A 23,957-nucleotide genomic window follows, 5' to 3' on the forward strand; every position below is an offset into this window, starting at 1 on the left:
CTGAAGGCAAAAGTTTCACACCTGGTATTAGCAGGGTGTACCTAAAGAAGTGGCAGGTAAGTGTAACTGTCGCAGAAAAAAAAAAAAAAAAATGCGCTCGATAATAGTGGACTAAAAAATTTCATCTAATTTTTATGGGCGTGGCTTATATCACCAGATATAAATCAATTCAATGAACTAGAAAAGCACTCGGAGAGCGCAGACCTCCGCCAAGGCAGATCAGTGCCCATCCCTCCCCCCAACCCCTGATCACCACCAAAATTTAATCATTTGTTCCTTGTGCCAGTATCAACATTTCCCGAAATTTTCATCCAAATCCGTCCATAACTTTTTGAGTTATCTTGCACACGGACAGACAGACAGACAAACCAACACCGCAAAAACATAACCTTCTTGACGAAGGTAACAAATAAAGGTAAAGCTTTTCAATATCTGACGTACGATTCAAGAATTATTCAACAACATTGTTCAGTGGAGCGCCCCCTTTTAGTTCATAGGCTGCTGAATAGGAATAGGCACCACTCAAACTCATAACTGAAAAACTGGATCAAGGTCAGTGCAAAAAAATATTGAATGGTTTTCCAGTTATGCTCCGTGAATGATGACAGACCGACTGCATTATACATTGGATGGTTGAGTGCTGCTAGTCCAGTCAGGGCCCTGTTTACAGTCCTCCAAAGATCAGATCCCGTAATCCAATCCTCCTCTTTCCCTCTCACCTCCTCTCTTCACTGGACATCAACACTCATGCCATAGTCAGGGCTGCTGCTGAACTGGATCACACCATCTGCTTCATGCTCTTCAAACACTATGATCTGTCATAAAGAAAAAATAAATTACCAGCTTAACTGAGGTCACGGAGGCACAGTTAGAGCTGATGATTGAGCACTAGGTCAAATTATGCATATGATAGAAAGTAGAGAAGCAAAAATACTGAAAATGTTCTTTGAATTTAACATCAACACCAATGTGATTGGGTATTTTCTGACATTTAATACCCAATACAACAAATAGATTAATCAAGAAAATAATCTGAAGGTTAATCAGCAGTGGAAATAATTGTCAGTTTCAGAAAATTCATGTTTATTTCACATAAGTTGGACCTTAATGGTTATTGTACCTGATGGTATTAAGCATTCAAGAGAAAATTGCTCGTTTCCTCCAACAGTCAAAGAATTACGAATAAAACACACATTTAAACATAGATTAAACATAAAACAAATCAGTTGAAAACTAACCAGTGGAAAACAAATGTTTGTGTTCAGAGTCAGAGTGGAGGCTGCCTTTCATCTGAATGGTAAACGTGTAATGCACAGGTACCTGGCAAGGTTATTATCGTTAACGAAAACTAACGAAATGACGAAAACTAGAATTGAAAAAAACATTTTCGTTAACTGAAATAAATAAAAACTATAATTAAAAGAAAAAATGATAACTAACTGAAACTGTATTGTGTGCTGACAAAACTAACTAAAACTTATAAAAATTATGGATAAAATTCCCATCGCTTTTGTCTGTCAATGTCGTATTGATATGAAATCGATTTATTTCACTCGAGCAGTTTTAGCTGGTAGCGCCATATAGCACTTCATGGTCCATCACATCTCGTCACTTGTCATTTAGAGTCGGCTTCTCAGCCTCACTCTACTTGGCAACATGGAGACTAAAGTTGGGAGAAAGCAGCAGAGTCATGAATGGGATTTATTTGAATATGACAGCAAGGAAGATAAAAGATATGAAAAAATTAAAACTAATACAAAACTAAACTGAAACTAAGCATTTAGAAAAAAATGAAAACTAATAAAACCTAGCAAACCTGCTCTAAAAACTAATTAAAACTAACTGAATTAGAGAAAAAAAAAGTCAAAACTAAATAAAACTAAACTATAATGAAAAATCCCAAACTATTATAACCTTAGTACCTGGTTGTCGCCCCTGTGGAGCCACGGCGCTGGCAAATACAGAGTCTGTTGAGGACCAATTGACCAGTAGCGTCCTAGATTTTTACCGTTGACAAAGATGACGCCCTTGCTCCAGCCCTGTGGACAGAAACAGAGACAGTTCAGCAGATTTACACAAAACCAGTCACAGGTGAAAGACAGCACTAGTCACATGACAGATAAGCAACGCAATCAGAGGCAAATTAACAAGTAACAAGTGTTAAGAAGTATTAACCAGTATTTAGTCACTGGATTGTAAATGACCGCATCTTTACTACTATATTACTGGTACTCTACTATAAAAACCCTTTAGGATGTTCTCACCTTTAAGAGTGAATTTGCCAAGTGTAAAACTTACACTGAGGATATTACCAGTCAACGGTGTCGAACTGGTTTTAGTTCAGGTTCCACATTCAGCCCAATGTGAGCTCATGTAAAATTAAAGCATGATAACCTATAAATAATGACCCTAATTTTTCTTTTTGGTTTAATGTGAAAAAAGTCATATTACATGATGCCTATATAATGCCAACTCCAAATTCTTTTCCTTTTAGTGCAAAAAAATAAGATTAAATCATGAAGATATTTACATTTACAAAATATCTTTTAACAGTAAATAGTGAATAACTTGAAAATCAAGTGCAATTTTAACAACATTCTGCCTGTTACTACATGTTTTGTGCCTTTGTCGGTCTGATCCATAATGCACATGTACAAATGATAAATTGAGACATAATATTCTTCAAATTACACTTATTTTTCATGAGAAATTTCAGTTTTTTTCAGGTTATTCACATCTTTTTTTGTTTGGACAGTTTGTAAATGTAAATATTTTCCCAATTTAATGTTATTTTTTTTGCACTAAAACTTGGATTTGTTGTTATTTATAGGATACTATGTTATTATTTTACTGGTCTGGCCCACTTAAGATCAAATTGGGCTGAATGTGGCCCCTGAAAGAAAATGAGTTTGACATCCCTAAATTAATAAGTGTTTCTCAGTGACAGCAGAACTTGTATCTGATTGAGGCCATTGGCTAATATCCGGCTTCACAACTGGAATTACTGACTTTGAGGGAAAATAATGACTTAGCAAATAAAAATCACACCAATAATTCAGCCAGTTACTCTGATGTTCAGTCCAGGTTTATTGATATTTATTCAGGTACTGTATTACTGAGACTTAGATGCTCAGTTCAGGAATCAAATACTTTTACTTTCCAACAGTTTTTTGTCTGCCTTTAAACATCCACAATGATGTAATAAGTCCTGATCACAGTGTACCATCAGCCTTTAGTTTTTAGTAAGTAACAATAATAATTAATAGCTTATTTTACTGTGTCTAGGATGAGATGAATAAAATAGAAGAAAAACCAGTTACTACTACTGATAATACAGCTTTATATAACACTTAGAGACTAAATTTAATGGTAGTTTATATGGGGTAAGGAAGGTCTCAAAATATGTGTGTGCATAAGACAGATATGCGTGCATATTAGCCTATAGTTGTGCAAATATAAATATAGTTGTGCAACAAATAAATATTTGTAAACTCTTGAATGAGTTCAGTCGTACATAAAATGTATTGTGTGTCTTGAACAGAATCAGAATAGGAATGAAAAAATTTTGACAGAGAATTACAAACATGAAATGCAACTTTACGATTGTGCTTTCTCCATCATAAATACGAATTCACCAACGTGACTCCACTGTCAAAAATATGTTACCACTTCACAGGCATTATTTATCAAGCAGGAGATAAATCGATTCCACAGACTGCACATGAGTTCAGGTTCCTTTTATGTGACAAGATAGGGCAGGATCACTATGCAAAATGGCCGACGAAGTCAGAGAACAAAATCAGGTCAAATCAAACCATTTGTATATTGTTTTGACCACGGAGGAGCAACCTGAACACATGTGTAATCAGTGGAATCAATGTATCCTCTGCTCGATAAATAATGCCAGTGAAGTGGTGATGTATTTTTGACAGTTGAGTCACATTGGTGAATTTGTATTCGTAATGGAGAAAGCACAACCATAAAGTTGCATTTTGTGTTTGTAATTCTTGTCAAAACTTATTCATTTGTATTCTGATGGATGAAATACACACAATACATTTTATGTACAACTGAACTCATTCAAGAGTTTACCAATATTTATTTTTTACACAACTATAGACTAATATGCACACATTTCTATCTTATGCACACAAATATTTTGACAACTTCCAAAATGGCTGTCCTTCCTACTCACTGGCAGTTTTATGAAGGTGTCCTTAGGAGAACGGCTCAAGTAGAGTTTAGCTTGCAAAAATGCTGGGAAGGAGGGCCGATGACGCATGGCAATCCAGTGACCGGAAGCTTCCAATCTGAAAAATGGTAAGTACGTAACAAACAATTAAAACATCCATGAAATATAGTTCTCATTGTTAATCTAAAGCACTGTATAGATGTGTAAAATATAGTTATATGTATGATGATACATATAACTACATCAGCAGAATTGATTTTAACCATTCTGATTTTTCCACTTAGACAGATGAACGTGTATTTTATATTTTTTCTCCATAAGTAACTATAAAAGTAAAATATAGAAGATAATACTTCTGGAAAAGACTTTGCTGTTTACAAGCTGAGAAAAGATAGATTCAACCCCTTCAATCCTTACTTCAAAAAGTGCTAAAGTTTGCATACACTAATTGGCCTTGACATTTTTAGAAGATTTCTGGGGTAAAACAGCTGATAATCACAGTACATAGAAATATATAAATGGTACATGTGTTCTTTAAATGTGTATGTATTAACCTTTTTAAGCGCTAAAGTCACAATATTGCGATAAGCAACATCACTGAATAAAACAGACCATCATAGTGTCTCACTACTAGTTAGATGAACACCATGACATGCAGATCATTTTACTGTTACATTGCACCACAGCCTATGTTCTGTGCTTGCTCAGTGATGCGTTTATGTGCACATCCATTGAAGGCCAGGGTTTGCAGTGACAGCAGTGTTACACAGTCTATATTATACATTTAGATGAATCTCTTGTAACAGTGATGGGACACATTGTAATGATGTGACCAGCACATGTAGCATTTCGGATATGACGTGTAAAACTGCATATACTAGGCAGGCTCACATCATCTGACATCTGAAAAACTAATTCGTAGACATATGCTGTAACAGTTACTGAAGTTATACTAAGATTAACTGTATGTAGCTGTCCCTTAAATCAACCTAAATGTATTTTTGCATATGCTTGAACTCTGCTAGTGTTGCTGTTGTGTGCTACTGTATTCGATAAATAAAGGTACAGTCATAAATTTTAGTAATCACAACTTCAAACACATCAATAAATAAATAAATAATTAAATAAAAACACTGCAACAAATCTCAACTGACGCACTGTAATACACACATAAATTTTGGATGCTTGGGATGCAGTATTGAATTTGAAGGCTCTGTTTTCCCTTCTGTATTTTGATATCTTGTTCCTATTGTAATAGTTAGAGGCAGCGGAATAATCAGCTGTATTGAATCAGAGGCAGGCCTATGTAATGACAGTGAAACACAAACATGGAGGGAAATCAGATAATAATTGGAAGACACAAACCTGTTTACAAAGGCTGGCTTCATATCCAGACTATGAATAATGAACTCTCGGAGGAGCTGCTTGTTTAACTCAATATCTCCAACAAGACCTGAAAGGTGAGTAAAATACATTTTCGGTTTTCTCTCCACTCTAAAGATATTGCAGGCAGTAGTTTCTTTTATGGTCTGTAATCAGAAAAGATCGTTCAGTAACACTTGGGCTGAGTATATGTTCTGGCTTCAATATATAGAATAATTTGTACCTTTGCGCTGCTCATCCAGGGTTTCCCCATAATTGACTCTTCCACAGTTCTCCACCAGTAAACCTAGAGTTCTTTTTCCCTGTGGGGGGGGGGGGGAAACCACAAAAAAAACCACATGTGTATATATATATATATATATATATATATATATATATATATATATATATATATATATATATATATATACACACACACACACACACACACAAATATATATATATATATATATATATATATATATATATATATATATATATATATATATATATAAACATAACAGGCATTGCTACATGGGAATAATAAACAAAAATACCTTCAGTTGGAATCCAGTTGTTTTAGTAACAGAATAAGGCCATTAAAATCTGCACTTTTTCACAAGGTTGACTTTTTACATTTGTTGCGATAAATATTCTTTTGTAGATTTGCTTTTGGCTTGATGTTGGAACTGAAACTGTTTCAGGTTTATGTTTATTTAGTCATTATCCATAATACAGAAAATACAAACAAAAAGACTGATTTTAAGACCAACCAACTGTGAATTATGTTGAGACTGAATAGGCTTAGGCAGAAGCTAAATGCTTATATACACCTTGCCTACATTCAAATCAAAAATCAGCTTTTAGGCTACCAACCAAAACATTAAAAATCCTTCCTGTTTGTAGCCCTCAAAAATATCTTTCTAAACCCATGTTTTGAAAACCATTAATGAATTGCACATCTCTAAATTTGTATTCATGCCATTCCATAATAATAATAACCCCAATAACCAGAGGCGGCAAAAGTACTCACATTCTGTACTTAAGTAGAAGTGCAGCTACTTGTGTGAAAAAATACTGTCGTAAAAGTACAAGTACTGATTCAACTGCTTTATTTACGTAAAAGTAAAAAAGTACAACTTTTAAATTGTAATAAAGTACAAAAGTAAAAATTAAAACTGCATTTTTTGCCATGAATGAAACAATACTTATTTAACCAGCCAAAATAATAAAAGTTTCCGTTTTCTAATTCCACAGTGAATGGTACTAACGGGAGTCCTGCACCGGGTCTGGTACCTGACAGGTAACCTGCAAAAACATGCAGGGACGGGTAAATAAAAAAATTAAGAGACTTTTCACAGGTATGGTAAAATTAAACGAAATGCGGGTGGGTAGCGGGCAAAGAAGTGAAAAAATTAAAGAAGATTCATGGATTAAAATAATTATCAGGACATTTAATGATGATGATCATCTAATCTGACTGTGGTTGATCCACAGTCGGTTTGTTTTATTTTGAAGTGAGCTTTATCTCTGTTTATATCCAGCCAAAGACATCATTGAGCAGCACATATTACAGATTTATTGATGGTGTGTAGTTTAGCCAAAAATAAAGCCCTTAAAAATGAGTTACTGTGTAGACAATGCGTTTAATAACGGGTGAAGTTACAGTACTCAGCTTTGCAGGTGTGAGCGGAAAAGTTTGGAAAAAGTGGACCCATGCAGGACTCTGGTACTGACCCTGTACTGGACTCTGGTACTGACCCTGTGCAGGACTCTGGTACTGACCCTGTACTGGACTCTGGTACTGACCCTGTGCAGGACTCTGGTACTGACCCTGTACTGGACTCTGGTACTGACCCTGTGCAGGACTCTGGTACCCTGTGCACAGCCTGTGCTCCTTCTCTCCGTCAATGATTTTCCCTCTGAAGTGACGTATTTTACGTCATCCGTTAAGTTTGAAAAAGTATCGAGCCTATTCTGAGAATGTAAGGAGTATAAAGTACAGACATTTATGCAAAAATGTAGGGAATAAAAGTAAAAAGTTGCCAGAAAAATAAATACTCAAGTACAGATACCTAAAAAATCTACTTAAGTACAGTAACAAAGTACTTATATTTCATTACTTCCCACCTCTGCCAATAACAGAAATACACTGAACTGCTTTTTGTACAGTAAACATACAAACACCTCTGAAATCATATCTGCTTTCCCGTATTGAAAAGAACTTTTGAACAGAGTCTGGGAGTGAGCTTTGTTTGGCTTAGAACATTATTTGCACAGTTTTGTAATTAAACAAGTCATTAAACTTCATAACATGGGAATTTAGAAACAGTGGAGTTGTGTGCACATAACAATCAGCTTTATGGATGAGTCATATAGCACTGTATAATATCACTGTAACCCAAAGCTTTCCCATGCTGCATGTTGCGAAATATTAACAACCTTCCAAAAAGGCTGATAGTAAACTAGGTGTAAATTGAATAACACATAAAAGATACCTTCCCATCAGGTACAGCAAGCTCCAATGTCTTATAATCCAGCACACCAACGAAATGTTTGTCGACAAAAACCTAGAGAGAAAATAAAAAGCAAGCATAAAATAAATGTGGAGACCTGCAGATGTCGATAAGTGTGTGGACAAAGAGAGCTTGTTAACTGCAGTCAACAAGTACACTAATCAGTGGTGTGATTTATGACAAACAGTCACTGCAGACTTCTCACAAAGACAAGTGAAAATGTGTGATTGGAGATAAATATGGTGTTGTTTGTCTTCGTGTCCTCACCAGAGCTCTATCTCTGACATTGTTTTTGGATCTGAGTATTCCGCCACTGGTGACGGTGGTTTCGTACAGAGTGTACCCGTATGACTGACCGTTGTAGTTGTTGGCAGGAAGGTTCTCCATGTTGACTGGTTTCTGTGACTTAAAAGGCTACAAAACATGCAAAAGAAGGATTTAACACATGCACACTTTACCAGTAACACAAGGAAAGCATGATTTTTTAGAAATCGTTAGCCACATAAGTCATATACTATATAGACAAAAGTATTGGGAAACGGTGAATTCATGTGTGTCTTTTCTAACAGGGGGCAACAAAACAATAATGATAAATGTCATAATATAGTTCTACATTGTGATAAATATCATAAATATTGATGTTTATATGTCAAATCAGCAAGAACAGGACATCTTAGGAGCTGTAGCCATGTGTCCCAATATTTTTGTCCATATAATTTTTTAAGTTTAATGGGAGATTTGTCTTCCTCAGTGAGATGTGAAGAAAGTAGATGGTTAGTTGTGGTGGAAAATTATTTACAGTCAGAGCATGAAAAATTTTTAAGGAATTTAGACAGACAGACACACACACACACACACACACACACACACACACACAGACAGACAGACAGACAGACAGACAGATAGATATGTTGAGAGAAATTAAGTAAAAACCAGCATTTTGGAAGCAAAGATAACAATTTAAACAAAACTAACCAATGCAATATTTATCATTATATAAAAGTATATTATGACATCTGTCATGATTGTTTTGTATCCCAGACCCCTGTTAGAAAAGACACACCTGAATTCAGTGTGTCCCAATACTTTTCTCCATATTGTGTACGACTTAAGCAAGTATGGTATGAGGCTAAGGCTTATGTGGTTTTGGGTCCTTTTGGCTCTGCGGGTCGGTGGTTGCCTGTTCTCTCCAGGCCGTCCCTGTCCTGCTGCTGGCGACGGTGGGTGGGGTGTGGTTGCGACTTTCCATGCACACACACACATTCAAACATGCATCCAGACACACACCCACACTTGCCTGTTGTTATCTTTCGGTTATACTGGCTCTGTTGCTGTTTTTGTTTCTTTTTTTTCACTTGTTTGCTATTGATTATTTTATTTTGGACTATTCTGTTTCTCAGTTCACTGATGTTCTTCTGTTGTTGTTACTGTTCTGTTTTTGCCCGTTGTTTGTTTCTGTTTCAGGGTCTGTTTGTGTATAACCCCAGTCCTGTTCTCCCCTCAGGTAATATCCATACAGTAATAAAATCCAACGCATAGGGGGAATTGATCTTCTTGTAGTTCACAACTGTCACCTCGTGGCACCCAGTACATTCATACTAGAGGCCAAATTGCTGAACACGACAAGTTAAAAAAAAAAAAAAAAAAAAAAATGCTTATGTGCTTCTCAAATGGTGACATAACATTTCCTCTATTTACTGTGAAAAAGAATTCCCCCATCTCAAAACCATTCCCCACTCCAGACGGACTTCCTGTCACAATCTCCTCCATAAGTGAAGACTGATCAAACCAAATGAAGCTTTCCTCTTTGCTTTTCAGCGGAATTCTTTTACACAGCCACATCCTTTTGCATACCCTTGAGAGCTGCATTTTGTTCTCTTTAAAAAACAATAAACGCCCCCCGCTATGATACGATTAACCACCTACCTCCTAAAATGCAGATACAATATCACACTCAGACAACCCACTCACTCCCTCTGAAGCCGCTGAAGAGAAGTTTGGCTTTTTCAATGTGGTTGGTCAGGGGTAAAGTAATTGGCAGCGCAGGGGGAAGCGAATATTACAACAGGGAGTAAATAATTAATGTTGTAAGTAACTGCCAGACGTGCTACATCTGTTTTGAATATAAATGTCTCTGAAGAGCATGGTGTAAATATCTCAAGTAGACATGATGACACTCTCCAAACAGGTTCTGTTTTTTTGGCAAAAAGAAGCTCAAACTATGTATTCACACAAATGTACATCAAACAAAGATGCATAAAGTTTATTACTGCTTGTCTCTAACCAGAGGCCAGTGGTATAGTAAAGGATGCATTAAGGAAGAGTCCTTGAATCCTGCAGCAACTATAAAATGCACAAGATCACAAAATAGTTACAGGCTGCAGAAAGTTGTCTTCCTGATGGCCACATAACTGACCAATATGGAAGAAGAAACAGAAGGTTATTTGGTCGGACCTCTTACAGACACATGGACAAACTGTCAAGGAGAATCCGTAACAAATGTGCAAAAATGGTTTTAAGACATCAAACCTAACAAAATTCTTGTAATAAACATATTTTGTTAAGTGTATGCGTTAATAAAATTCTGTAAATGTGTAACCAAGGCCGCTCAAGATAGTGCACTGTAATGATTATCTACAATTGATAAGTAATAAAGTTCCATACACACATTTTTCTGTTGTCTGCAAATCCTGTTTTTCCTTTTTCGGATAATAGTGCAGTGGTGCTGTTCTATTCTCCTTCTTTATTTTGCCTTGAATGTTAGTACTCAATATGCATCCTTAGATTACCTTGTCAGTGAAGTGCAAACTGTCCCAGAGGGACAGGTGCTGTTGGACGACAACAGGCGGGTATGCTTTTCTCTCATGTAGAGAGGGCAGTTCAGGGAGAGGCTCAGCTGAAAAACAAGTAGGAAAAGTGAGGGTATCTGACAGTTTATCTGCATTTCAATAATGTAGTGGATTTACAGTATCCTTTGCACATGATAGCTAAAAAATATAGAGAAACTTTAGAGTTTAAAAAATATGAATCCTACATTTTTGCAAATCTACGTAATACACACACCTTTAATTAAAAACCAAAGGCTAATTATAACATGTAAGAACTAATAGTCTGATTTACAACAAAGTAGCATGGTTCATTTTCTAACAACTGAATTGTTATTTATCTACACATATATCACCATCTTCTCCATTCTTCTTGGCTGTTAAACTTGACAATCCCAAGTCAACCCTACTATTAGTCCTCAAAGTCAGTCTGTACACATTAAAAATGACCCTTGGAAGATGGTTTTAAGCCAATTTGAGTCTGTTTCATCCATCCAAAGCAGTACCCAGTTTGTTACAAAACTCTTTACAATGATTAACCATAGTTCCCTTCCCTCTAACTGCTTTTAAAGGTGTTAAAGCATGTAGAGACACCAGCCGTCCCTATAGACCACGCTTGACAGGATTTTCTTATCACCATGTGGTAACAGCTGGATCACTTAAGAAAATCTCAAAGGATAATGGCTAACACCTTTCCTCTAAATGGCTTCCACCCTTACAATCCATTAGCTTTAGTAGTACATATCCTGTCAAAGGAAGAAGAGACATTTCTATCTGTCATATTGGAATGTTTTTTTCAACAAAGCTACTTGTATGATTCCATGCATTATCATACAGTATTATCTTATACCTAAGAGAACAAGGCAAATATGTATCCTTTGGGATATCAAGAGCAAGGAGGATTTTTTTTCGCTAGTATTCTAACTTTTCATCCGATAACCTGGAAACATCAGTAGCAAGTCAGCTTTATACAAGTGCACAGGCTCTGTTCGAGTCCAGATTGATGTATAGCTTGTTCAATGGTATAAACGATATTTTTGACAGCTCTGAAATAATAAGAAAACCCTAAAGCATATACTGTATTAGAGGTCTATTTAATAAGCACTGCTGTTGTCAACGATCAGTGTTAGACCTCTGACAGACCAGCCTGAATCTGAGCCAAGTAATGTAAAAACTATCCTGCAGGGCCAAGAGTAACTGACACAATGTACATAATTTGACAACAAAATATAATAAAATATCAAGCTGATCTAATTAAAGAATTAGGTCATGTATTTGTGGTTGCTGAGTATACAAGACAAAGCCTACTCAGACTCGCACTCATATCCAGGCCACTGCGCATTGTTCAGCAGACTACAAAACATAAGGATGAATCATGCACAGGCAGCCTTTCAAACTATCTTCAGTCACCACAATGGTGAGCAAATTATTACTTTGTTGTGCTGGATTCAATCCCAGATTGCCAAAAGCTACATTTCCAGCCTTGGCCACAAAACACTTGAGATTTCTGCCCCCAACCACAAAACCATTGTTAAACAAATGGAGAAAACTGCATAAGCAATAAACTTGGTTCAAGGACTAGTATGTAATTTTCCCAATGGGGGGTAATTGAGGGTCTCTGACTTTGGTAGAAAACTCACACATGCGCTGATACGCACAACCCCATATCTAATCTATGCTTGTAATCATATGCAAAGTTATCCCGCTTTAGCCAACACTGAACCGGTTGTACAGGGGAATTAACTTAAGTGGGGAGATGAAAGAAAAGGGAGACAGAAGATGGGGGCCCGTCTCAGCAACAACACAGAACACTCACTGTGGTAGTGGCTGAATAAATTCCTCAGAAGATGGTACTTGGTGGTGTAATCCCCAGCCTCGGATAATGGAGCATCGTAATCTGAAAGATAATGCGCTATCAGAACTGCAGGCAGGGATGCCTCTTCCCACAGCAGACGCTTTCACAGCACTCACATATCATACATCTTGAGACAGCAGCCAACCGAGACATATTTTGGGTTATCTTGACAGAAAATGTAGCTTTTTTGAGGCAAAGAGGTAAAAAAGAATTCAGAAGAGTAAAAACAGGTATGCAGACTGCTGAAGGTCAGAGGTGGCCTTCACTACTGCTGAGTACCTTTCAAAATTCCCCTCTTTTCTGAAGAACGAGGTCATTACAATGTTAAGTACCCTAGAGGAGGATATAAAACCCATTGTACCATCTTTAATTTACATTCTCTTGCATTTTATTAGGTAATGAATTCATTAGTGTGCGGTGCATATTCAAATTTCAAGCCGCTGAAGGTCAGATGCTCCCTAGCAGAGATAGCGCCATCTAAAGATATTTCACATAACCTATCCATGTTTTTGTAAACCCTGCAATTTAGCGTTTGCACAAAGCAAAAAGAATAAGAGTGTATTTACTGACTGTACTTCAATAAAGAAATAGATCAGTAATTCAAGAAGGAATCAAAGTGTATTCTTCATCCCCTATCAACCTTTGGCGCAGAATCTCTATACAAAAACAGCAGAAGTACAAGTAATTGTGAAGGTGAGTATTAAAAAGCTGCTTTATCCTGAATCTCTGTGGCACTAAACCTAATTAAAACCAAGCAACAGATGACCCCTGTAAAGGAAATGTGTTCAAATGAAACAATATGTTTGCTACTAAGGTCACATATAGCAACTTATTGTATGATAAAGACAATAAAACAGAAACATACCGTAGCTTGTTACCATGGGCTTAGGTGATGGTATGCCAATGGTGAACGCCCCATTCATGAAACCGAAATTTGTCCCTCCGTGAAACATGTAAAAGTTGATCGACATGCCCAGCTGAAGGATTTCTCTGACAACAGGCAACATGTCTGTTAAAAAAAAACAAAAAAAACAAATGCAAGGAAGAAAAGCAAAGAAGCACATGCATACAAAAGCCAATTTAATAAAGAAACTGTGACAAAAACTAAAAATAACTCAGTTTTACCAAGCCAGAGCTGCTGTTTCAATAATCCTATTACCCCCAATTAAACTTCAATTGAAACATGAATGGATCCCAGCCACACATTCTATTACAGGTTACTATAAATCATTACAGACCATTGCTGCCATGCATAAAAAGAGGCCAACCTCCCTGCACAAATTAGCTAACTATACTTTGCAGCAAATCTAGCAAAGCCTATAATTAAGGACCCAAACCGAGGTGACTTTAATGATTTCTATCAAGGACATGATTCTTGGTGAATAACAAAGCACTGAGTGACAAAGCTGGACAGAGTTGTTGTTCGGGAGGAAGCAGTGGCTGTGAGCAGCTGAATGTGCTGCAGTCTGCAGAGCAATGAACTGTCACCGGCAAGAATCCACTCTGAATATTCCAGTGTTCATTTCATAGCTGTGACACTTTGTATGTGGTCAGGGTCTTTTTTTCTCTTTTTTCCCTTTTCTCACTTAGAGAATACATAAGGAAGAGTGCTGGGTACTTTCACATTGAGAACATTTTTTTGTTGAAATGTGGATGGCTACGCGGAACGACGAGAGTAAAAAGGAAGCTCAAGGCTGTGCACTGTCTGAAATGAGATGTGTCTGAGAACACTCAAGATGATGATACCAAGGTGTGGGGTTGCTATTAAATTTTACAATTGTGAAACAGGTGTTATCATTCAAGTTATAACTGCAACTGTATTATACGACATAGAAACCCTCTGGCTGTAACATGTGGTCTATTATACGACTTTATGCAGGACATACAGTAAAGAGCATATGAGCCACATTAATATTTACTATGAAGTCCATAGGGCGTAGATCAAGAAAGATGCCTATGTCTTGATGAAATATAGCTGAAAAAAGAAGCCTATCTAGGGAACAGTTTGACATTTTGCAAAACAGACTTTTTCATCTTTTTTTAATAAGATTTAGTTGGGAGGATCCTTCCATGCCAAAAAAAAGTTGTAGTACATAAACAACTTTTACAGTTTCAGCCTTGACTGAAAAATAAACTTGAGTATTTCTTGCTATTTGGCGAGCTAACTGGTGACAGATGCATGTAAATATAGAAGAAGAGGAAGAGCGCAAGATGAATACTACAAAATCTAACACCTTCACCTGAGTTTGGTACATTCAGTGAAAAATCTGTGAAGCATAGCTGTGAACAATTCCGTGCTGAAGTGTTATGAAAATCTGTTACTTTGAAATAGGTGGACCTGAGACAAAGTTAAGAGGATGGCGCACAGACTGTGATACTTGGCTCACATCCTACTATGCATGAAAAGAATATGAATCTCTGAAAAAAGCCAAAAAACTGGAAAAGAAATGACCATATGCTAAGCTGTGTACGTCCCAGCTGCACTGAGTGGGCTCCTTTTGTTAAGGAACTGTACTGTAACAGAAACTGTCTGGAGAATTTTTCTTTCCCAATCCCCATAGCACTGAGTTTGTCCTTAGCCTGTTTTTACCGAGCACAAAAACTTTTTTATTTTCAGCTAAAAGGTTTGTCTTAAGCCTTTCTTCCCCTAAGGCCCCCTACACTGTCTTACCCTCAAGACAGTCTGTTTTACCCTTGGAGATGCTGCTTTGGCTCACAGCACATCTTACCCACGTCTCAAATTAGCTCGAATTATCGACCCTCAGCACAGAGAACACTGTTTCACCCCCAACAAAGAATCCATCAGAAGAAATCCAGTCTTACCCTCATCTCAACACTGTTATCAGGGATCCTGTATCCCTCTGTACAGAAAACCTGTGTACCCCTTTTAAGTGTTTGTTACCTTTGCTGAAACTGTTTCTCTGGGTAAGTCTGTCTTACCCTCAGGTGTATATACATGATGGAGATTGCCCCAAAGATCGAACCAGCCCGACCAGTACTCCATCACCATCTTGGGCTTGTGAGGCTAGGAGAGGAGAGAAATGTTTTAGAGTGGCAGCAGATTCAGACAGTAACACAGCAGACACATAGAAGTAGATCTAAATGTTCACCTGGAATGACTTCTGTTTATTGGAAAAAGCAACGATACCAAATGATTTAAATCTTCAGAGACACGACTTGAAGAACCAACATGTAAAGAAGTGGCTGACAAATAGGACTTACCTGTACTTCATCCAGATAAAGGATGTCTTTTTTATTCAGCTTCTGAAAATTCAGAGTTTCTAGTGCTTTATACAGAAAAGAATAAATGACAATATGTTAATAGTCAAAAATAGACTAGAGATCAAACTTAAGATAGACTGAACATTCAGAAAGTAATCCTAATTAACAGCTTTTGCTTTTCATTTCTTTTCATTGTGTCTGTCTCTGTAGTTACAGAGGCAGAAAAAGAGAAATCAGATACATTTTTACACCATTTATTTTTGTTGTCACTATAGGTAATTCTATAAAATACTAACGAAGGATTAGGAAAGTACTGAAACCTGCACATACCTCCCAAACTTGTTTTTAAAGTACTAATACTGACTTGAACTGTTTACCTCATTCTATAATTATGAGAATCTGATTACAGCTTTAAAAACAACTGCTTTTAATACACATTTGTTTTGGAAACAAGTCAACTTTCTGGTCCAACACAGAATCCCCTCTTTAAAATTTTGAACTGAACAGCAGTTGCCTGACACTGAACTTCCCTTAGCTTTGACCACGTGTCATAGTGAAAAAACACAACACACCAATCATCATACTGTGTGTGTGTGTGTGTGTGTTTGTGTTTGTGTGTGTGTGTGTGAGTGTGTGTGTGTGTGTGTGTGTGTGTGTGTGTGTGTGTGTGTGTGTGTGTGTGTGACTATGTGACAATACCTCCTTTCACTCCCCCTAGTTTTAGTCCCTTCTTGTTGTCTGAGGTCATTAGCAGCTCTGTTATGCCTCTTGATAATAAGGCCTGAAAAGAACAGAGCTTATGGATTATGGAAGTAACTGAACAAAACAGTAAGAATTATTGTTTTGATAGAAAGTAAAAAAGGGAGTCAGTGACAGAAGAAAGAATTAAGTAAGGATGGATGGATGGATGGATGGATGGATAGATGGATGGATGGATGGATGGACTGTTTCTTACCTCCTTGATGAAAGGCATGTATTCTGGATCTTTAGCATAGGAGCCGTATTCATTCTCCACTTGAACTGCTATAATTGGGCCACCCTCTGAGTACTGCACATGAATTCAACAATAAAGGAAGAAAAAGAATAAAGAAAGAAGATATACTACTGTTTATCATCAGTTCTTGACAATTCCTACCATCCAAATAGCTATCTTAAAAAAATAAGCCTCTGTAAAATGAAAATCTGCATATATGAAATGACATGACAGTGATGAAAATAAATACAAAATGGTGCAAAAGATAGTAAACTACAGCAAATCCTCACCTATTAGATCATTTCAACCACACTGGATGATTCCATTGTGTTGTGGATATACACAAAGAAACACAAGGAATATAAAACAAAAACATATTTCAGAAACACACATCAAATACACCAATTCTGGAGATGAAAAGCTTGCTTTGAATGGCTGGTAGAATGTCAGACTCTCATTTTACCATGAGGGTTGGACTCTGCCAGGGCTGTCCTTTGTCAAATTCAGTTTAAAGTTCTTATGGACAGAGATTATAGGCACAGCCAAGGAGTGGAGGATGTCCAGTATGGTGGCCTCAGTATCTCATGTCTGTTTTGGGCAGAGGATGTGGTTCTGTTGGTTTCATCAAGCTGCGACCTCCAGCTCTCACTGGGGTGGTTTGTAGCCAAAAGGAAAGGAGCCAGGATGAAAATTAGCCTCTCCAACTCTGGTTTTTCACCAGAGTTGGGTGAAATGCCTCCTCTGGGTCGGGGATGAATTGCAACCTGAGTGGTGCAGTTGAAGTATCATGAATGAGTGAAAGATGGAGCAACAGATTGACAGGTGGATTGGTGTGATGTTGGCAGTGATGCAGGTGCTGAGCTGAGCTGAACTGAAAGGAAAACCTCTATTTAGCAGTCGATCAATGTTTCTGCTTTTATCTATGGTCACGAGCAGTGGGGTAGTGATCCAAAGAACAAACAATGGAAATAGGTTTCCCCTTCAAGATGGATGGAAGGATGAACTGACAGACGGATGGAATATGTTCAGCTTTGTGTCATCCTGATTTGCGAGAAATTGACCATGATGAGGAATAATGCCATGCAGCCTCTGTGATTTTTTTTTTTTTTTTCAGAATAATATTTGGCTTCCTTTCCAAGAAAATGACAAACGTGTCAAGAAATGCCCCCTCTGCCACTGGTGAAGAATCCTTAAAAAATGTATCTGGGTCTAGATCCAACTATGGGTCATCTTGGCAGAGGACAGTGATAAAGTACAGACCTACTGTACCTTTTGTAAAATATTAATACAGAAATGTGCCATGAGAATTTGAGTTCCAGGCACAGACAGACATCCCAATAAACTCAGTTGTAACACCCTTATTGGAATGAAGGTAAAAATTAAACTGTGGATGATACATTATACAGCAGTTATGCAACAGCTAACAGTGGTTACCACAATCAAGCTAGTTGAGCAGCAATAAATTTATCTTGAAAATAGTCCTATCGAACTGTAAATGGGTTAGCTTTTTAATTATGAGCTTCATTCAAGTTCAAGAACATTCAATAAAAATATTTTCCATTTTAAGCATACATATATATTTTAGCTATAATTTGATTCTTTCATTAAAGTTGTACCATCACATCACATCACAGCTACATATGAGTGGGTATTTTAACATTTTGCTGGTGTTGCAAATGAAACTACCTGATGAGGACCAACTCTCTTAATGAGCTGATCGAAGAAGGAGTTGACTGCATTTGTGAATCCAGAATAAGTTGTTCTCAGTTTCATATTTTGATCCCGTAGCAGCCAACTGAAAAGAAACCACAACAAAAACTAATATCACAAAGTTGCATGACGTGTCTTTAGGGCTTTAACTATTAAACAAGGTCACAGAAACATAAGCATGATAATCATAACATGAGATGCAGTAGAAACCACTGATTTATTACATTACCCCAGAAACACTGATTTGATGATTATCAAATAAATATACCTCAACCTCATTTTCCATTTGAGAAACTTCAAAAAATACCTATTTTCTGATTTAATCTGGCAAACATCCAATTAATTATCAATCTGTATCTATTTTGATTAAAAAGCTTGATGAAATCATCTTTTTGAGTCTAACAAATTGAACAGCTCTTTCTGTAACTTCTCACCATCACACCATGTAATGCATTCATCCTACATTTAAATGATACTTATATAGGTCACATAATACCCTCTAAAAACTGTATGCAATGTATGTCCTGCATAAGCTGTACATTATGTCTTGAAACTAATAGAAAAATGTGACAGCATGCTTCAAATATGAATTATTTCTAATAATTATTTTGAGTTAGCCTACAGCACTACAACTGATTAACTGCACAGTGTCTGGAGGAATAATTCATTTCTAAGTCAATTTAGGCCACTAAGTTAGCACCCATATGCCATCTATATAATAACATTTCACAGAGTACTTACCAGAACTGCCAAGCAGACACTAACCACTATATTTACCTGGGTATTCCACCTAAATCCCACTCAGCACAAATGTACGGCCCTGGACGCAGAATCACCCAGAGACCCAAACTGGATGCAAGCCGAAGATAAGCTCTAGGAAAAAAGAACAAGATGTCTGAGTGTGTGTATGAAGTGGACACAGACAGTCACTGCAAGTTGCGTGCTCTAATAATAAGTGATACATCATTCACTTAAAATAGAGTACTGGTGATGTAAACATATATTTTTCTATTTTGAGACAAATTGTATATCACATGACTTTAACAACACAAAGTGGATATGGCTCACTCATTAGAATCGGTAAGTAAAGACTAAGTATTATAAATTTAAGAACATTATTTGAGATTGTGGAAAAGCTAAATATTTCTGCAGGGCAACAGTGCCACCTGCAGGAATGAATCTATTTTGAGAGAGGGTCTCTGCAATGAATTAACTGCTACTTCTGCAAAAATACCTACTCTAAATCCAGCTGATCTTCAAAGTTAAACACTCCTCGCTCAGGCTCATGCAGGTTCCATGGCACATACCTACAGAAAAAAAAAAAAGTCTTCTTAAGTTAATTAGTATAACTGTGAATTTTACTTCTTGTAATAAATATCTGTTTTTAACCAAAAACACTGATACAAAAACCTTCCTTTACTCCTGCTTCCAGTGTATACTACTCTCCACTATGCAGAGAATACCTGCCAGTGACCGTGTTCATTCTACCTTTAAGGTACTGCATATTTAAACAGCCTTGAGCTGCACTGGAGGCTTACGTTGTGAGAGTATTGAGGCCACAGGCTTTCATCTTCAGAAGCCGGTCCTCCCAGTAGGCTCTGGGCACACGGAAGTAATGAATGGAGCCTCCCAAGATGCGGAAAGGCTTCCTCTCTAGGGTGAACTGAGAGGAGTTGGCCTTCAGACCCTCCACATGGCTCATTCTTCTGACTTCAGCGTGACTCTTCCTTCAGAGGGGCAAAAAAAAAAAAAAAAAAATTCAATTTCAATGGCAGGTCTACTCTGTAAACTGGATGTTCAACTAGATGAAACACTGGCACCAGTACAAGACAGATCCAACAGATCTCAATGATAAAAAAAAAAAACAAGCTTCAAAACAAACATTCCCTGACGCCAATAGTTACTGAGCTGCACCTGCATGGAAAACTCCTGAACAAATACTTGCTAGGAGTACCTTTTATAGCTACCCTATGCTGCTTATTGTTACATGGCTTATACAGCAGCTACTTATCAACTTACCCAGAAGGCACTGAAATGTAACCCTTTCATGCATAGTGGTCACTACAGTGGACAGCTATTTGTATATTCATTTTGTTGTTTTATTTGCATATCAACCAACACAGTGGACACTTATGCACCATCCCATACACTGCAATTCATACCATTACTGTAACGTTCCTGTTCTTGATATACCCTATCTATAGTAACATATTTGAGTATAAATCAATTGCTAATTGTTATTAGACTGGAATTAATAGTTTTGTTTGTTTTTTTTTAACAAAAAGATGTTGGGTTTATTGCACATTATCTGAGTGTGTAATAACTAGTATTATTGTATGTTAAAACGTGAGAAACATCAGATTAGCAGCATTAAAAATGTCTTGATTTCATAGTTTTTACACAGCATGTCACTTCAAAAATGTGTCCACCTGAGTGGTCATTTTTGTAACTTCGTGAAAAATAGGGTCATAAAAAAATTTCAATCACATTGATTGTTTCATGCCTAAAGACGAATAAAAACACTCAGGAAAAACATCTTGATTAACCCTTTCATGCATGAATTATGAGAACATTAATCAAGATTTTTTTTCTCTTTATTCCTTTTTAGGCATTTAAAAAACAGTGATTATTGTGTTTTTTTATGAAGCTATTTTTCATGGAGTTGCAAAAATGTGCATTTAATTTTTAAAGCAACGAAACGTGTATTTACTGATAGACTGAAAACTATGAAATAAAAACATTAAATGCTGCTAATTTGATGTTTTCTCACATTTTAACATACACTACAAACAAAAAGTTATGGATATTTAAAATTTTTGGGGATATTTTTTTTTCAGTTGGGATTTTTGCACAACGCTTTTTACTTTTTTTGTGTGTGAACTGAATTGAAACACATTTTTTAATGACCACACATGGCTTTATTTACAAATGGCAAAAAATGACCAAAAAAAACAGAAATATCCTTAACTTCTTGTTTGTAGTAAACTCCAATACTAGTCACTTCATGGAGATAATACGGCAAAAAAAAAAAAACTTTTGTAGTTAATTACAGTCTAATAACAACGAATTGATTTACACTCAAATATGTTAGATCTGGTTTATCAAGAACAGCCAAGTTACAGTAATGTTATCAATTGCAGTGTATTGTGTATTGTGTATTGTGTTGGCTGATATGAAACTAAAATCACAAAATCCATTAATATACAAGAGAACAGCTGTAGAATAACTGTCCACTGTAGTGACCACTATGAATGAAAGGGTTAAGGTTCTCATAATTCATGCATGAAAGGGTTAATGGATAATACAGTGATCATGTTACACCTCTATTATTATCACTAGACAAAATGAAATATATAGTATTTCCCCATAATAAAACAAACTAAGATCCTTCACTTTTAGATATCAGATCAGGGGTGTCAAACTCATTTTAGTTCAGCGGCCACATTAAGCCCAAATTGATCTGAAGTGGGCCGGACCAGTAAAACAATAGCATAATAACCTGTAAATAATGACGACTGCAAATTTTTCTTTTTGTTTTAGTGCAATCAAAATTAAATTATGAAAATATGTACATTTACCAACTATTCAAACAAAAATGATGTGAATAACCTGAAAAAACTGAAATTTCTTGAGAAAAATAAGTGCAATTTTAACAATATTACACCTCAACTTACCATTTATACATGCATAATATGGATTGGATCTACAAAGGCACAAAATATTAAACCTCCTAAGACCCAGCTATGGGTTTTCTATCCGCATTTGTGGACAAGAGTTTCACAGCTTTATACAAAAAAAAAAAAAAGAAAAGAAAAGAAAAGAAAAGAAAACTGTCCACCACAAAGGACATTCCATAAAAAATTTAAAAACTGCATCTGAAAAAACTGTTGCATCAGAATGTTTCCAATATAGGCACTTATTTCATAAAAAAACAAAAGAACCTTGTACTTTGCTGACATTTCCTGGGTCTTAGGAAGTGAAATACTGCTTGTCTCACCGGGGCTGTGGGTAAGGTGGGTTACAATGGTATTCTTGGTGTTGAGGTTTTGCTATCTTCCGTGCTAATAATCACCAAACGGCAGGACAGTTTCAGCCAGCTTTATTGTCAGCAGCTCAGGGCAACATACGCTGCTTGCGTTCCATCACAGACAACTCTCGTGTCATGTCAAAACAGGATGTACCATAAACAATAGGCAGGAACCAAAATATTAAGAAAGGCAAGAAGAAACATAATAAAAGAATGTATAATATAAACCGACTAAATAATTAAAGAAATAATATGTAAATTACAACATAAACAAATGTCAAAATAATAAACAAAAATTAATGATTTGGAAATAAAATAATATTCAAATTAAATGTTACAGGTGTAATGTAATATTATGTATACACATTATACTAAGACAATTTGGAGTCATTATTTACAGTTTATTATGCTACTATTTTAGTTGAGATCACATTGTTCTGTATGTGGAACCTGAACTAAAACGAGTTCGACATTCTTGGTGGTTAAAATCTTAAGTGTTATTTTAGCACTTTGGAAATTCATCCTGCGGGCCGGACTGGAACGTTTGGTGGGCCGGTTTTGGCCCCCGGGCCGTATGTTTGACATCCCTGTATTAAATAGTCATGACCAATGTCCACAAGTCAACAGTTGAGAAAGGTAGAAGTTCACGCGCGGTTACTAAACAGCTCGTGGACGGTGTCGTAAGAATAGTCATAGATATCTGACTTTTTTACATCTGCAGAACTAAACAAGCCTATTGAATAAAGCAAGAGGTGGGCGACAAGTGGACCTGCAGTGTGGGCGTGTGTGGGAAGTGTGTGTGAAGTGGGAGTGGGTGTGGGGGGGTTTATCCACGTCACACACACACACCCTCGCGCACGTCTTGAATGGAGCTGAATACTAGCTGTCCCAAAGTCAGGAGTGGACGAATGTGTGTGACTTACCTTAAAGAGCGATAAACAATGATCACACCGATAGCAAAACACAGCAGAAGGAAGTATCTTTGCTTCAGAGGCATGCGGACAGAAAATATAGACCAACTTTCCATTGGTAACAACTTAAAAAAGGCGTATAGAGGTCAGTTGTGATCCGCAGACTCCGTCCTAATGTGTTGGTCGAAAAACAAAAACCAGTTTGACAAACCGTGTCATGACCCGGCCCATGTTAACATAGCACAGTGCTATCAAACCCGCATTTCCGGGTTATAAATGTTTTTTTTTTTAAAAATGCGTTTGTTTATCATCTCGTGAGGTTAATGTACACAGCCCTGGTATTAGTTGTCCGCGTGTAATCTAT

The 23,957-nt window shown here is 36.7% G+C and overlaps 1 protein-coding gene across 1 annotated transcript; it reads right to left on the minus strand.

Moving 5' to 3' along the window:
• Nucleotides 1–281: 281 nt before the first annotated feature.
• LOC115432258 (beta-galactosidase-1-like protein 2) lies at nucleotides 282–23,952 on the minus strand. The gene is made up of 19 exons (XM_030153155.1): nucleotides 23,606–23,952; nucleotides 20,194–20,382; nucleotides 19,894–19,962; nucleotides 19,433–19,528; nucleotides 18,632–18,740; nucleotides 16,928–17,020; nucleotides 16,672–16,753; nucleotides 15,973–16,037; nucleotides 15,691–15,775; nucleotides 13,616–13,759; nucleotides 12,712–12,792; nucleotides 10,860–10,966; nucleotides 8,338–8,484; nucleotides 8,053–8,124; nucleotides 5,799–5,877; nucleotides 5,558–5,645; nucleotides 4,196–4,310; nucleotides 1,923–2,039; nucleotides 282–815 (listed from the first exon to the last, which is right to left on the minus strand). The coding sequence occupies exons 1-19, from the start codon at nucleotides 23,707–23,709 to the stop codon at nucleotides 729–731; spliced, it is 1,929 nt and encodes a 642-aa protein (XP_030009015.1). The 5' UTR covers nucleotides 23,710–23,952; the 3' UTR covers nucleotides 282–728.
• Nucleotides 23,953–23,957: the final 5 nt, after the last annotated feature.

The sequence above is a fragment of the Sphaeramia orbicularis genome, chromosome 13 (assembly GCF_902148855.1).
Source record: "Sphaeramia orbicularis chromosome 13, fSphaOr1.1, whole genome shotgun sequence".
Classification (NCBI taxonomy): domain Eukaryota; kingdom Metazoa; phylum Chordata; class Actinopteri; order Kurtiformes; family Apogonidae; genus Sphaeramia; species Sphaeramia orbicularis.